The sequence below is a fragment of the Nomascus leucogenys genome, chromosome 16 (assembly GCF_006542625.1).
Source record: "Nomascus leucogenys isolate Asia chromosome 16, Asia_NLE_v1, whole genome shotgun sequence".
NCBI classification, from domain to species: Eukaryota; Metazoa; Chordata; class Mammalia; order Primates; family Hylobatidae; genus Nomascus; species Nomascus leucogenys.
The window spans coordinates 64,470,481-64,485,710 of NC_044396.1; the positions used below are offsets into that span (position 1 = coordinate 64,470,481).

Sequence of the window (15,230 nt, forward strand, 5' to 3'; positions counted from 1 at the left end):
AATGTTAATTATCCCTATTTCATAGATGAGACAAAATAAACCCAGAGAGGGGTAAATCAGAAATTGTGCACATGTAATTCTTATAAGTGAATACATTCTACAACTAGGAAAAATTACCATGTGTATTAGATATCAAAAATTGTTGTTTATTTTCACTGAAATTAATAGTAAAAAATGCAATTTATATCATAGCCCAATTCAAACAAACTCTTGAATGCATGCAGGTAAATATATACACAGATTTATATTTATTGTATTTTATTTATTTCTTTATATATAACAGAGAAAAGTTCCAAAAGTAATATGTACTCTCGGCCAGGTGCGGTGGCTCATTCCTGTAATCCCAGCACTTTGGGAAGTTGAGGTGGACGGATTTCTTGAGGCCAGGAGTTTGAGACCAGCCTGAGCAACATGGCAAAAACCCATCTCTAATACAAATATGAAAATTATCTGGGTGTGGTGGTGTGCACCTGTAATCCCAGCCATTAGGGAGTCTAAGGCAGGAGAATCGCTTGATCACGGGAGATGGAGTTGCAGTGGGCCCAGATCACACCACTGCACTCCAGCCTGAGCAGCAGAGCCAGGTTCCATCTCAAAAACAAAGAAAAAAAGTACTCTATGTTCCTTAAAGTATACTTTTTTCCTATTATTTTTATTAACTTTTAATTTAATTTTACCTGACTCTCTTCTATGTCTATTATAAAAATGCTAGTCACAACCCAATGAATTGATTTTATGATTCACTGTTGGTGACCTATAGTTGGGGAAATCTGTCCTAGATGATATCACTTCTGTGTCAATTTTTGTACAATGCATTAGGATCATTCAATGAATTAGGAAGTCTCTAGTAACCCTAAGCAATGATATCACTGTTTCTCTGTTTTTCCTTTCTTACTGTATCTCCATTCTTTATATAGAGAGAGTTATATACAAGTATATGATTTTTAAATATGTAGTATTATATCTCCTTCTAGACAACCTAATTCCCAGAAGAAATACATATTCTTCTTTATCCTTATTACAGATAAAGATTTATCACCAGTTCTTAATAATATTTAAATTATTAAATTTATCTACTTGTGTTGAAATGTCAGTTTCAGCGTGTTTGTTCCTCATGTACTCAGCCAATATTTTCTGAGCACCTAACATTTTCAGGTACAAGTCCTAGGGGCACAAAAATTAGCATAACAGGCAGTAACCCAGTTCTCAGAAAGTTTGCCTATTATAGTACACATATTGCTTTAGAGACACCTGGGAATATAAGCACTTTTCCAAAACCAGGTCTTTATTGAATTCAACTTTAAAATATTTGATAAAATCTCTGCCTTGCCAATACCACGTTTGTAGATTGTATGTTGAATAGTTGATGTTTTGAGACACAGAAATGACTTTAAATTTTTTTTTGATTTTTTCTAATCATGAAAATTCAGCCAAAAAATATGCTTCTTACCATGACAACTTGGCAAGGCTCTATTCCATCCAGGTCTTCCATCATCTCCCATGATACAGGTGAGTGTTGAATAACCTTGAAGAACATAACCAGCATCACAGTAATAGGTGACTGTTGACCCTAATTTATAATCCATTCCAAGTCTGGTGCCATTCATTATATTGCCTGGATCAAAGCAGGACTCTCGGAGTTTTGCTGTAAAACAGTGTTAGTATAACATTAATTGCTTTAAAATACAGTTGGCACTCTGTAATACATGGGTTCTGCATCTGTGGATTCAGCCAACTGCAGATTGAAAATATTTGGAAAAAACTGTATCTGTACTTAATATATACGGACGTTTTTTGTCATTAATCCCTAAATAACACAGTATAACAACTGTTTACTTAGCATTTACATCATATCCTGTATTATTAGTAATCTAGAAATGATTTAATGTATGTGGGAGGATGTATATAAGTTATATATTCACATCTGTGAATGTTAGTATCAGAAGATCTGGAACCAGTTACCCAGGGATACCAAGGGACAACTGACTGTTTTTTATGGACCTTTAAGACATGTTCATTTCTTTTTCTAACCCAGAAGGAAAACCAGCAGCATCATTTCTGTCTTTGTTTGGGGGCTCGAAGTACAAAGGAGCCCTTATCCATATCTGACAAATTGCTAATGTATATTTATTAGTAAGACAATAAATAAATTCTAAAGATATTCATAGATCTTCTCATTAAATTTAGTATCTAATGTATATAGTCAAACATACGGTTTTAGAATTTATTATAAATATGATGTGCTATAATCCATGTGTAGGTACTATAAATGAATTACTTTGGGAAAAAAGCAGGACACCTTATAAAACGTCTTTATTTAAAAGATCTCCTCACAAGTAATGCCATGTTACTGAACCTAGGAGTGGTTTTTCTTCCTATGTTGAGCTCAGTTCATTTCACTACCTACAGCAAAATAAAAGGCCCTATTTGTCTGCCTTGCAGCCATTTTTCTTACCCTATTTTCTCCAGTCATTCTCCACATTTTTATCTTAGGTCTCCCGTTATAAAATAGCAAAACCCAAACCACAGTATTTTTGGACAGATCATCTATCCCTATGCAAAAGACTTTCAAAACTAGAGGTAACAGACAGATTAAAAAATAAAATCCTTTCACGACAGAGGAATTGATTTCATTGAACCCAGATAGTGAACAAAGAGACTGACAGAATATTTTGAAAATATGTAGAGAAATAGAAAGATTAGCTCATTTATTTTATGGCAATGGTCCTAGAACACTTCATTGTTAACAGATCTGGATGAGGTCTTGAGATTATTTCCATTTTGTAATTATTGATTACTTAAGAAATAATAAAGAAATGTACAACATAAAGGCCATTACAATAAATCAGGATAACAAATGTAATTTTCTACATTAGAATTTGTTTTGTGCTAAGAAGAAATCAGACAGTGGGTATATCTCTGAATATACCAGTGGGAATATTCAGAGTCATGGAATCTTTGAAATGTAAGTCAATGATATCTTGGTGTTTGGCTAATACAAACATATTTTTATGTCAAAATATAATTAATTACACCAGTAAGAATATGTTTCTTTCATTCATAAAAGTTTACAAAGAGTTTAAGGCACTTTAACATTTATAAGAAATAATGATAAATCTGTGCTTTAAGAAGAACACTATATATAATTTATCCCAGTTCAACTAAAGAGGAAATGGTGGAACCAAACATTTAAATAATTTTAATAGAATAACAGAGAAATGAGAAAGGTTTCCTTCCTTCCTTCCTTCCTTCCTTCCTTCCTTCCTTCCTTCCTTCCCTCCTTCCTTCCTTCCTCTTTCCTTCTCTTTCTTTCTTTCTTTTCTTTCTTTCTTTTCTTTCTTTCTCTTTCTCTCTCTCCTTTCTTTTCTTCTTTCTTTTTGTTCTTTCTTTCTTTCCACAAATACTTAAGGGCTCACTACCCTACTATTTTTTCTTTTTCTTTCTTTCTTTCTTTCTTTCTTTCTTTTCTTTTGTTTCTTTCTTTTCTTTTTCTCTTTCTTTTCTTTTGTTTCTTTCTCTCTTTTCTCTCTCTTTCTTTCTTTCTACAAGTATTTAAAGACTCACTACCCTACTAACTCTGGGAATTAGTATTAATAAAACATTTCCAAATATCACTATGACAGTGGACAATCAGAAAATGTTCTGGCACTCATGGAAATTACAGTCTGTTAAAGAAAGGAATTATGTTAAATAAAGACTTGCAATTTTGGCATGCTGTACAAAGGGAAGCATTCAGGAACCTCACTAAAAAGTGGTATCTAAAGTGAGCATTGAGAGAATAAGGAATAGTAGGTGAAAAGACGATGGGAAACTTGTAGGGGAGGAGGTGTGCTGACATGTGCAAGTAGATAAATTGATTCCTGGGTTTCAAACCAGAGCTAAATAACTTGATCTTCTCCCAAGCACACATATACACATACACACATTGATACACATACACAAAATTTGCCCTCCATATATTATACTCAAGCTGGTCTATAAAAATTTTGTCCCAAACCATGGAATATCTTTCTTTCATATAAAATATTCATACAACTCTTTTTACGAAAGAACCAGCAGGGTGACTACTTAATTTGGTCACTAAGAATGGGCCTTTTGTGATGAAGGAAAACACAGTGTAATTTTTAGACAGAACAGAAACCTGGCATTTATAGCTGGGCTTCGTAAAATTGAACTAAGTCCCTGGAGGGTAAAGGAAGGATTTAAATTTCTGTTTAAAAGGATTAATCTTTGGGTATATACCCAGTAATGGGATGGCTGGGTCAAATGGTATTTCTAGTTCTAGATCCCTGAGGAATCGCCACACTGATTTCCACAATGGTTGAACTAGTTTACAGTCCCACCAACAGTGTAAAAGTGTTCCTATTTCTCCACATCCTCTCCAGCACCTGTTGTTTCCTGTTTTTTTAATGATGGCCATTCTAACTGGTGTGAGATGGTATCTCACTGTGGTTTTGATTTGCATTTCTCTGATGGCCAGTGATGATGAGCATTTCTTCATGTGTTTTTTGGCTGCATAAATGTCTTCTTTTGAGAAGTATCTGTTCATGTCCTTTGCCCACCTTTTGATGGGGTTGTTTGTTTTTTTCTTGTAAATTTGTTTGAGTTCATTGTAGATTCTGGATATTAGCCCTTTGTCAGATGAGTAGGTTTGCACACGTATGTTTATTGTGGCACTATTCACAATAGCAAAGAGTTGGAACCAACCCAAATGTCCAACAATGATAGACTGGATTAAGAAAATGTGGCACATATACACCATGGAATACTATGCAGCCATAAAAAATGATGAGTTCGTGTCCTTTGTAGGGACATGGATGAAACTGGAAAACATCATTCTCAGTAAACTGTCGCAAGGACAAAAAACCAAACACCGCATGTGCTCACTCATAGGTGGGAATTGAACAATGAGAACTCATGGACACAGGAAGGGGAACATCACATTCCAGGGACTGTTGTGGGGTGGGGGGAGGGGGGAGGGACAGCATTAGGAGATATACCTAATGCTAAATGACGAGTTAATGGGTGCAGGAAATCAACATGGCACATGGATACATATGTAACAAACCTGCACATTGTGCACATGTACCCTAAAACCTAAAGTATAATAAAAAATAAATAAATAAATAAATAAATAAAAGGATTAATCTTACTGATAAGTGTATTCTCCTAATATTCATCTTTTGAAAAGTTTACTTTCTCCTTCTTTGAAGTTTTCCCCAATGTTTCAACACAATGTCAAAACTGTAATGCAAGCATCCGATTTTTTGAGGAAAGGGAAACATGTTTGACAAATTTAAAAATAATGCCTCTGCAACAATTTTACACTGCTAGCCTCAATTTGAGAGAATGCACTTATCTTATTATTATGTTTACATACTGCTTTAAATCCTTGGTGAATAGCTTTCTATGAATAATACTGCCTTTGTTTATATCCACGTATGCCATAGCAATTACACCTGGAAATTTTGAAAACACCTGGAGAATACTTATATAAATGTCTAGGAAGTAGCTGGAAAGGTGATTTTAGTTTCTGAATAAAAATTATGAGGCAGACAAATTATTAGCATTGTTTTTATGCATAATTAATTTTATCTGCTTAATAGTGATTCGCCTACTGAACAGATACTAGGTAAGAGTATTTTGCCTCCTTACAGTTTCCAAATAAAATATATCAGAAGATATATTTTAGATCTGCTGCATCTAAAATATTTTAGTTTTCTTTTAAAATTATTTCTACTGAATACAAACAGATGTATGCATATTTATATACTCTATATAAGTTTTATTAGAGCTAGAAGTGAACATACACAATAAAGCTTACGTCTTAATTTTTTTTGTTGCCCAGGCTGGAGTGCAGTGGCCCGATCTCGGCTCACTGCAAGCTCCGCCTCCCGGGTTCACGCCATTCTCCTGCCTCAGCCTCCCGCGTAACTGGGACTACAGGCGCCCGCCACCATGCCCGGCCAATTTTTTGTATTTTCAGTAGAGATGGGGTTTCACCGTGTTAGCCAGGATGGTCTCGATCTCCTGACCTCGTGATCCACCCACCTCAGCCTCCCAAAGTGCTGGGATTATAGGTGTGAGCCACCGCCCCCAGCCATGTCTTAATTCTTAATTAAAGGCAATAACAAATGCTGGTGAGAATGGGGAGAAAAGGCAAACCTCATACACAGTTGACGGGGATGTAAATTAGTACAGCCGCTATGGAGAACAGTATCAACAGTATAGCGGTTCCTCAAAAAACTGAAAATAGAACTACCATATGATACAGCAATCCCACTGCTAGTATATATCCAAAAGAAAGAAATCAGTATATCGAAGAGATATCTGCACTCTCACATTTATTGTAGTACTATTCAGAATAGTCAAGATTTGGAAGCAACCTAAAGTGTCCATCAACAGACAAATGTATTAAAAAAATGTGGCACATATATACAATGAAGTACTATTCAGCCATAAAAAAGAATGAAATATTTGCAACAATATGGATGGAACAGGAGGACGTAAGTAAAATAAGTCAGGCACAGAAAGCCAAATTTTGCATTTTCTTACTTATTTGTGGGAGCTAAAAATTAAAAACAATTGAACTCATGGAGTTAGAGGGTAGAAGGATGGTTACCAGAGGCTGGGAAGGGTAGTGGAGGTGATGGGGGAAAAGTGGGGATAGTTAATTGGTACAAAAAAATAATTAAAAATAATGAATAAGATCTAGTATTTGATAGTACAATAGGGTAACTATAGTCAATAATAATTTAATTGTACATTTAAAAATAACTAAAAGAGTATAGTTTGATTGTTTGTAACCTAAAGGATATATGCTTGAGATTATGGATACCTCGTTTACCCTCGTATCGGTTATTACACATTGTATACCTGTATCAAAATATCTCGCATACTCCCTAAATGTATATACCTACTATGTGCCCACAAAAATTAAAAATAAAAACGGAAAACTTTTTGTGTTTTTACTTATTTGTAGGAGATAAAAATTAAAACAATTGAACTTGTAGAGATAGAGAGTAGAATGATGCTTACCAGAGGCTGGAAAGAGTAAGGGGTGGGAAGTGGGGATAGTTAATGGTATGAAAACAAAGTTAGAGAGCATGAATAGGGATCTAGTCTTTGACAGCACAACAGGGTGACTACAGTCAACAATAATTTATTGTATATTTAAAAGTAACTAAAAGAGTATAATTGGAATGTTTGTAACAAAAATAAATGATAAATGCTTGATGTGATGTATACCCCATTTACCCTGATAATGATTATGACACATTGTGCACCTGTATCAAAATATCTCATGTACTCCATATATATATATGTACCATATATATATATATATATACCTACTATGAACCTGTAAAAATTAAAAATTTTAAAAAGGAAAAAGACCACTAATAACTTTACTTTTTAAGTGCTATGGAAACCAACATGCTTAAGTCAAGGTATGTGATATATGTTACAAAAGACAAAGAAAAATATTTTTACTATCTAGGGCCTCAATGTATATGTCCATTCATTTGGGTGTGCATATTTTTATACTGAAAATAATGAGATGTTTGTTTTTCAATGATCATTATAAACATCATTACAAACATTGTTAGCCTTAAGAAACTGGACAATTAGAGAGGAAACATTTATCAAAATAAGAATAGGAAATAGGGAAGCTGATAAGACAGACCCTGAAGACCCTGAAGTGGGCAATGAGATTTTCCCATAAACAGGGGAGGACCAGGGTTTGAGGACCATAAACAGGGTTTGAGGACCAGGTTAGAAAATTAATGAGATTGGATTTCGAGAACATTATTGTAAAGAAATATCATCTGGAGTATAAAAATAAGACCTGGTGGAATTGTGTCTAAATGCGTACTGGTATAGTAGGTGAAGACAGTGGGTGGGGAAGAAGGATGTAGTTAATGGGATAATTATGTATTTCTCTCTACCTATACTTATATTTTTCTTTGCCTTTATTCTTATTGGTAATAATAACTTATGTAGTCTTGTGTAAATCATTTTAACAATTTGATTTTCAATTTTGTCCTTTGTAAAATGGGGATAGTAATACTTATAATGCTGTTCTGTAATGTTTTTATTGCATTTATAATGCATTATCTCTGTCCTTCCCATAACTACTCATGAGGTCTAATCATTGAACCTAGTGTAGAATAAGTGCATACTAAATAATATCTTTTTTAAAAAAATTACATTTGTAGTTCTTTATCTATGACAGCATGAATCTTAAGTTTTTGGAAATGATGAAAACATTGAAATTGATCAAGCTGGGGAAATAGGGAGGGACATATATTTAGCTTAGATAATGGCAAATAGGTTTTATCTCAATTGCTTAACAACTTGGCTTTAGTAAGGGCTACATGGAGTGTTACCTAGAGAAAGCATTATAAGGTCACGACCAGTTTCCATGAGAAAGAAAGCCATAATCAGTTAGGACCATCTACCATTGGATTGCTAGTGAGATACTCTTGCTGCAACTTTTATCGTAGTGATATTTGGAAATGTCTTATTAATACTAATTTACAGTAGAACCTCACTTTATCTCTACAGACTTGCTAAAAGTTTTCTTTCTTTCTTTCTTTTTTAAACAGGTCATATGTATAAGCCTTTCAGCTTGCAGGTATAAGTAGCTATTCCTAAGCCAAGTTCTCATGTATAAAATCTAGAACAGGAATACAGCTCCAAGGTTTCTTACATTTAAAGAATGTTATTATTCTAATATTCGAATTATGACTTGATTTTAAAACAGAAAACATCTCTTTACAATGCTCAAAAGCAATCGAGTAACAAATTGAATAATTACGGTGTGTAAGCACTATTCTTGGCACTTAGTGTATAGTGGTGAATGAACAGATAAGGGCTTTCCTCTTAGGAAACTTGTATTTTAGAATATGTGTAGGGGGCTACTGGAGTGAGGGGGATGCACATAGTAAGTAAACTTAAAAATAAATAAGTGAATAAATAAGCAAGAAAGTATCAGATATTGACATTATTAGGTAGCAAGTGGAAGATTTTGAAATTAGGAATACAGAAAAAGCAAAAGAAATATAAAGCAAAAAATAAAAGAAAAAGGCTAATAGTATAAATATACTAAATCCAAGGTATCAAAAAACCAGAAAAAATGCAATTTATATGCACCTGAAAACAGGCTTTCATAATATATAAACGAAAGTGGTAAAAATTTTAAGAAAAATGGCAAATTAAGAATAGTAGATTTTACCCAACTATTTCAATGATTGCTAGACCGAGCAGGTTAAAAAATGGTGAGAAGATGAATATTTAACAATATAATTAGAGAGTTTATTGGGTGTATATAAAAACTTGCACTCATTAGATGATACAAATTTCTCTCCTAGTACACAAGGAACATAAATATTAACTATATAATAGACCACAAAACAAATCCTATGACAAGCCAAAGAACCGGAATCATACATATCTGATCATGCAAGTAAATTAGAAATGTATAATATAATAAGTTATAGATTAAAATTTTATTTTGATAGTTTGAAATACTTTTAAGTAGCACTTCAGCAAAGAAAAATCATAATGCTATACTTAGAACCAATTTAGAATAAAATTATGATAAATCTCTACATATCAAAACGTTTGCATAGCAGCTTAAGAGGTTCTTAAATCAAAATGTGTAGATCCAAGAGAAAAAATGCAAATTAATAAGCAGTATTGGCCGGGCATGGTGGCTTACGCCTGTAATCCCAGCACTTTGGGAGGCTGAGGAGGGCCGGATCATGAGGTCAGGAGTTTGAGACCAGCCTGGTCAGCATGGTGAAACCCCGTCTCTACTAAAGATACAAAAATTAGCCAGGCGTGGTGGCGCATGCCTGTAATCCCAACTACTCAGGAGGCTGAGGGACGAGAATTGCTTGAATCCGGGATGCAAAGGTTGGGTGAGCCGGGATCATACCACTGCACTCCAGTCTGGGTGACAGAGCGATACTCTGTCTCAGACAAAAAAAAAAAAAAAGCAGTATTTATCTCAAGAAATGAGAAAAAGGATAAGCAAATCTAGAGAAAATAAAATGGAGGAGATAACATAGATAAAAGCAATATTAGTAAAAATATTAAACAGCGTTAACAAAAACATGCAGCAGCAAAAAAGTAAGATAAACACTGTGAATATTTTCATGTCAATATGTGTGAAATCATGAATGAAAGGAACTAGTTTTTAGAAAAAGATTTTTTAAAATCTAAGATAAAAAAGTTAATCTAAATATATTTACAACCATTAAAATTCCACCACCTTAAATCACTGGGTCCACAGTTTCAGTTCTAGAAAACATTCAAGAAATAGATGATCCTATCTTATACAAGCTATTCTCGATACTAGAAAATTGAGAATGCTCCTAAATTTAGGCAGGTAGTGTAATCTTGATATTAAAACCAGACAAGAAGAGTATAAGGACTAAAAATTATAGCCCAATCAGATGGTACTAAATCAACGATAATGATACAGGAGTTAATAAGAAATCACTTAGGCAGATAGTAAGGTTTTCCTTTCAATGAAAAGGAGCCCTCAAATCACTTTCTTTTCTAACAAAGAGCAGCCTGTAAAATGGAGCTGCAGACATAGACAAGCAAGCCAGAAGCTTGCACAGGTGAATGCCCACAGTTGTGCCCATAAGAAAAGGCTACCTGGGACTAGGCATTTCCAAAATGGGGGCTCCATCTGCCCTTCTCTTTGCCAAACCATGAGTACAGTAAGAAGAAGACAACATAGCCCCTGCCAGGCAAAGGCTCCTTTTGAATAAGAAGATTAGGGTGGGGTGACCAGCCTTCCCTGCACACTATGTAAATGTCATACCTGGTCAAACCAGTCTGTGGGCCCTATGTAACTCAGACACCGCTTCCTCAAGCCTGCCTATAAAATCTGACACAGTCAACAGCGGGCTGGCTTTCCCCTTTCGGATGCCCCTCTCTTACGAAACAGAGAGAGCAGTCCTCCTTTGTCTTTTTTTTTTTTGCCTGTTAAACCTCTCCCCCTAAACTCACTCCTCATGTTTGTCCCTGTCCTTAATCTTCTTGGCGCCAAATGACAAACCCTGGATATTTACCTCAGACAACATAGATATATTTTTGTAGTAGAGAGTAATAATTCAGTGGCAATATACACCATAGCTAAAACTCGGGACCACAGTTAAAACAATTAATAATAATTGAATGAACTCGGGAGGTGGAGGTTGCAGTGAGCTGAGATCACCACTGCACTCTGGCCTGAGTGACAGAGCAAGATTCCATCTCAAGGAAAAAAAAAAAAAAAAACAAGAAAGAAAGAAAATCTCAGTATGCAAAATAGGAAAAAAGATGCTCAACTTAATAGTAATAAGGGAAAAGGCAATAAAAATGACAATGAGATATCATTTAACATGATTAGCAACTTTCAAGTTTAACAAAACCACTGTTTTTTAAAAACTGGAATTTCTGAAGCTCTCATCCTCTGATTTTTGAGAGTTTACATTGGTACAGCCTCTTTAGAGAATAATTCGGCATATAGAGTTACATTGAAGAGGTTCATACCCTTTGACCCAGTAATCCCACTCTTAGGTCCTAAAAAGAATCTCACAGATATGTTCAAGAGGACATGTAAAAGAATGTTCATTTCATCGTCATTCATTTCTGGTAGTAATAAACTAGAACAACCTAAATGTCTATCAGCAGAAAAATTTATATATTAACTTTGATATAGCCATATGGTGGAGTATCATAAAGGACTTAATAAATTAAAGCTATATGTTTCTAACTTTGATAAATCTCACAAACAATGTAAGGGCCCAAATCAGTCTTCAGAAGGATACATGCATAATAAAAATACAAAATTCGTATGAAAATAAGAAATATAAAAATATGTGCAAGCATAAATACATGGAAAAGATAAGTATCAAATTCAGGATTAGAGGAATACTAGCATGAAAAGAGCAGGAATGCCTGAAAAATAACCTTGAATACTCATTATGGTTTGCCTAGATGGCCAGCTAGCCAGGTCCCCACAAATGGTAAGGGAATTATCTACCAGGTGGTTAGAGTGATGTTGTGGTCAAGCTCACTCTCTCTAAAAGAGTTTCTAACCCATAATCCCAAGGTCTAAACTTCCCCCAAGCATCTTCTGATACAGAGCAGGTAGCATTTGCAGAAAACCCCAATAAACAGCTAGCACTCCAAACCTCACTGTCTGTGCCAAATGGCCAGTATATTTTCCTACTAACAAGGCCATTTTCCTGCTTTTTCTTGTGAAATGAGAGACTTACGGAGGGATCAAGCTTTCCACTGGAATGAAAACTATACTGTTTATGTCCAGCAGATACCCTTGCCCTGGCATACAGTTCCAAGTGATGACAGAGATATCGGAGGACTCCAAGCATCTGTTTCTTGCTGACTTGTGAGTTTCATTTCCCTAAAAACATCTTTCTTACCCATATCATGTGTTGTGAAATTTATCGTGACCTCTTAGGATAGCCCTGAAGAGACTAACCCCTGTTCCTATGGCAAATGCAAAAGGAGTTTCCATGGTATATGTAATATTTGATTTTTTAAGACAAGAATAAAGAGATCTGAAGCAAATATAGCACACTGTTAATTTTTGTCAAGTTGGCTGATGGATGATTTGGAGTTCATTATTCTATATAATTTTCAGTTACTGAAAATATTAAACAAAAGGTGATAACAAATCAAAGCATGTGTTTTCAGAAATCAGTTGATAACTTGAGGTGAATTATCAGTATTCCCTTCATGGACTCAGTAACTGAAAAATAAATTTAAACTTTACACAACCTAAATCTAAATCTGTTCCTGTAGACATAAACTATAAAATTTTAGAAAAATATATTTATAAATATCCATAGGCATTCTAACATAATTCATTTAAACACTAGCAGAAGTATTCTAAAACATTATAACTATATTTCTTCTCCTTATTATGAATATTGACATATTTAAATATCTGTAGACATTTTCTTAGAGACAGGGTCTTGCTCTCCCAGGCTGGCCTGCAGTGGCATGATCATATCTCACTGCAGCCTTCATCTCCTGGGCTCAAGTGATCCTCCTGCCTCAGCTTCTTGAGTAGCTGGGACTACAGACGTATGATACCCCTCTTGACTAATTAAAACAAAAAAATGTAGAAACGTGCTCTCACTATGTTTCTTAGGCTAGTCTCCGATTTCTGGGCTCAAGTAATCCTCCTGCCTTGGCCTCCCAAAGTGCTAAGATTACAGGCATGAGTGATGGCACCCAGCTTACATATTTTCTGAAATACAGTTATCGTCTACGTTGCTCCCTTTATCACTGAAAGTGTTCTTCAAATTAAGGTATTGGACTGAAACTTCAGCTTCTAAAAAATGAGGCTTTTTTGTATTTTTTATTTTTGAATATTGTGTGGCTCCAGCCAACTCCTCCAATATACTAATTGTTAATTTGTTTGCCTGATACCTTTCCTTTGGTAGTAATCAGGGAAATGCTAATTTCCTTCTCACTAATAAGAAAAGTCTACAGTGAGAACGCTTTTATGAGATGAAATGTACATAATCTGCACTTAAAAATACACATAAAACTAACCACTAACAATGGGCCATACCAAATTATTCTCCTGTATAAAATATCTATAATTTAAATCATGATACTAACATGGAATGTTCATATTTACCTTTGTATTCTAGATGAAATCCAGTGTAACTAACAGATCCATCACTCCGAAAAGCCAAATGCATTGTATTTGAGCTGCTTTCTATTCTCTCTGGTAACTTGCTGTCTTGAAAACTTCCAATCAGTGGGCTATTACTGTCTGGTCCATCATAGATATAGAGGAAGTCATAGTTTGGTTCTATGCTAAAACTAAAAAAAAAAAAAAAAAAAAGGAAGGAACAAAATAAAAAAAGAATAATTATTACTAGGCTATTAACCATAATAGTTATATAATCAAACATTAACTCAGTGCTTAAAAATAATACGAGACACTGTCAAAATAAGCTAATATAAAAAAACCACCTGACAACAACATATTTAATATAAATATCAAATAAGCAGGGGAAAAAGAAAAAAATTTGATATTTTTACATATTTTTTAAGTTGACGTTGTATACAGAGGAAATATAAGTGATTGTAAGACAAAGAGTTTAGTTGATGAAAAGATACAGGATTTGGAGTCAGAGAATGTAAGTTCAAGCTTTGTTTCTGCCCTTATTAGTGACATATTCTTATGCAAGTTACTTTATGTGGAGGATAATATGTATTTTTAAAACTTTTTCATCCATATATTTTGCGTCATGAAAACACAAACTATTTTTTTCTTCATCAGTAGTACTCCTAAAAAATTTAACTCTACAATCAGATATGGACAAAAGCTGAAATCAAAAGTTGAAATATATTATTTACATTTAAATAACTCAAATGAAGCTTTGCACATTGTATTAGGCATTCTTTTTCCTGAAAGTAAATATATTTTCTTCTTTTAAAACCTGATGTAGGAGATATCAAACCAATACATTGTCAGAATTAGGCAATGTGAAAAAGGATATTTTAGCATGTAAATGATTCAAATCAGTTGTGTTAATATTGCAAGATTTGCATAATAAACTTGCCTTAACAACCTTCAAAAGTATAACAATTGTCCCACAATGATCATGGAACCCATATATTTAGAAGACAGGAGACATGCAATCAGTTTCTGTATTTCCTAACTCATACTGTGGTAGACAAACATGGGGAAAAAGATAGATTCATTTAGGTCAGCAAGAAAAGTCAACCAGTTTATGATATAAAATGAAACCAGTAAAACTTGCCATTGTTAAACATTCATCAGCAGAAAAACTATTTTGGCAAGTTTTATCATATTTGCCTGCATCTAAACAAGAGATTTGTTAGGTGAAAGGTATTATTTCTGAACCTAAAGAATTTATAGAAGTAAACGTTCCACAATTCTCATCCTTTACATATTCATGTACAAGAAAGAAGAGTCCAGCTACTCAGTTTACTTGTGCATAAAGAGTGGTAAAGAAAGAATGGGATAGTGTAGAGGTTCCCAGACTTTTCTTATATATAGGCCCCTCTAACATGAGAAAATTGGGAGACCATCACACTATTACATTTTGTTTTAATTTATTCAGTATCTTCAAAATGTATTTCGATTAACTTATCCTTAAATTTTTCAGTGGATCTGAGGCCTGAATTTGGTAACTGTTGGTATAATAATATAGCAGAAGTCA

At 34.2% G+C, this 15,230-nt stretch overlaps 1 protein-coding gene across 2 annotated transcripts in view; it reads right to left on the minus strand.

Annotated features, from left to right (window-relative positions):
- The window catches only part of CSMD3 (CUB and Sushi multiple domains 3), a 1,213,340-nt gene that overhangs the window by 276,581 nt on the left and 921,529 nt on the right, over positions 1-15,230 (minus strand). For both annotated transcript variants that reach the window (XM_030795533.1, XM_003256134.3), the window contains 2 exons: positions 13,673-13,860; positions 1,451-1,645 (listed from right to left, as the gene is read on the minus strand). In XM_030795533.1, the coding sequence (XP_030651393.1) occupies positions 1,451-1,645; positions 13,673-13,860 (383 nt within the window). The remainder of the gene's footprint in view (positions 1-1,450; positions 1,646-13,672; positions 13,861-15,230) is intronic.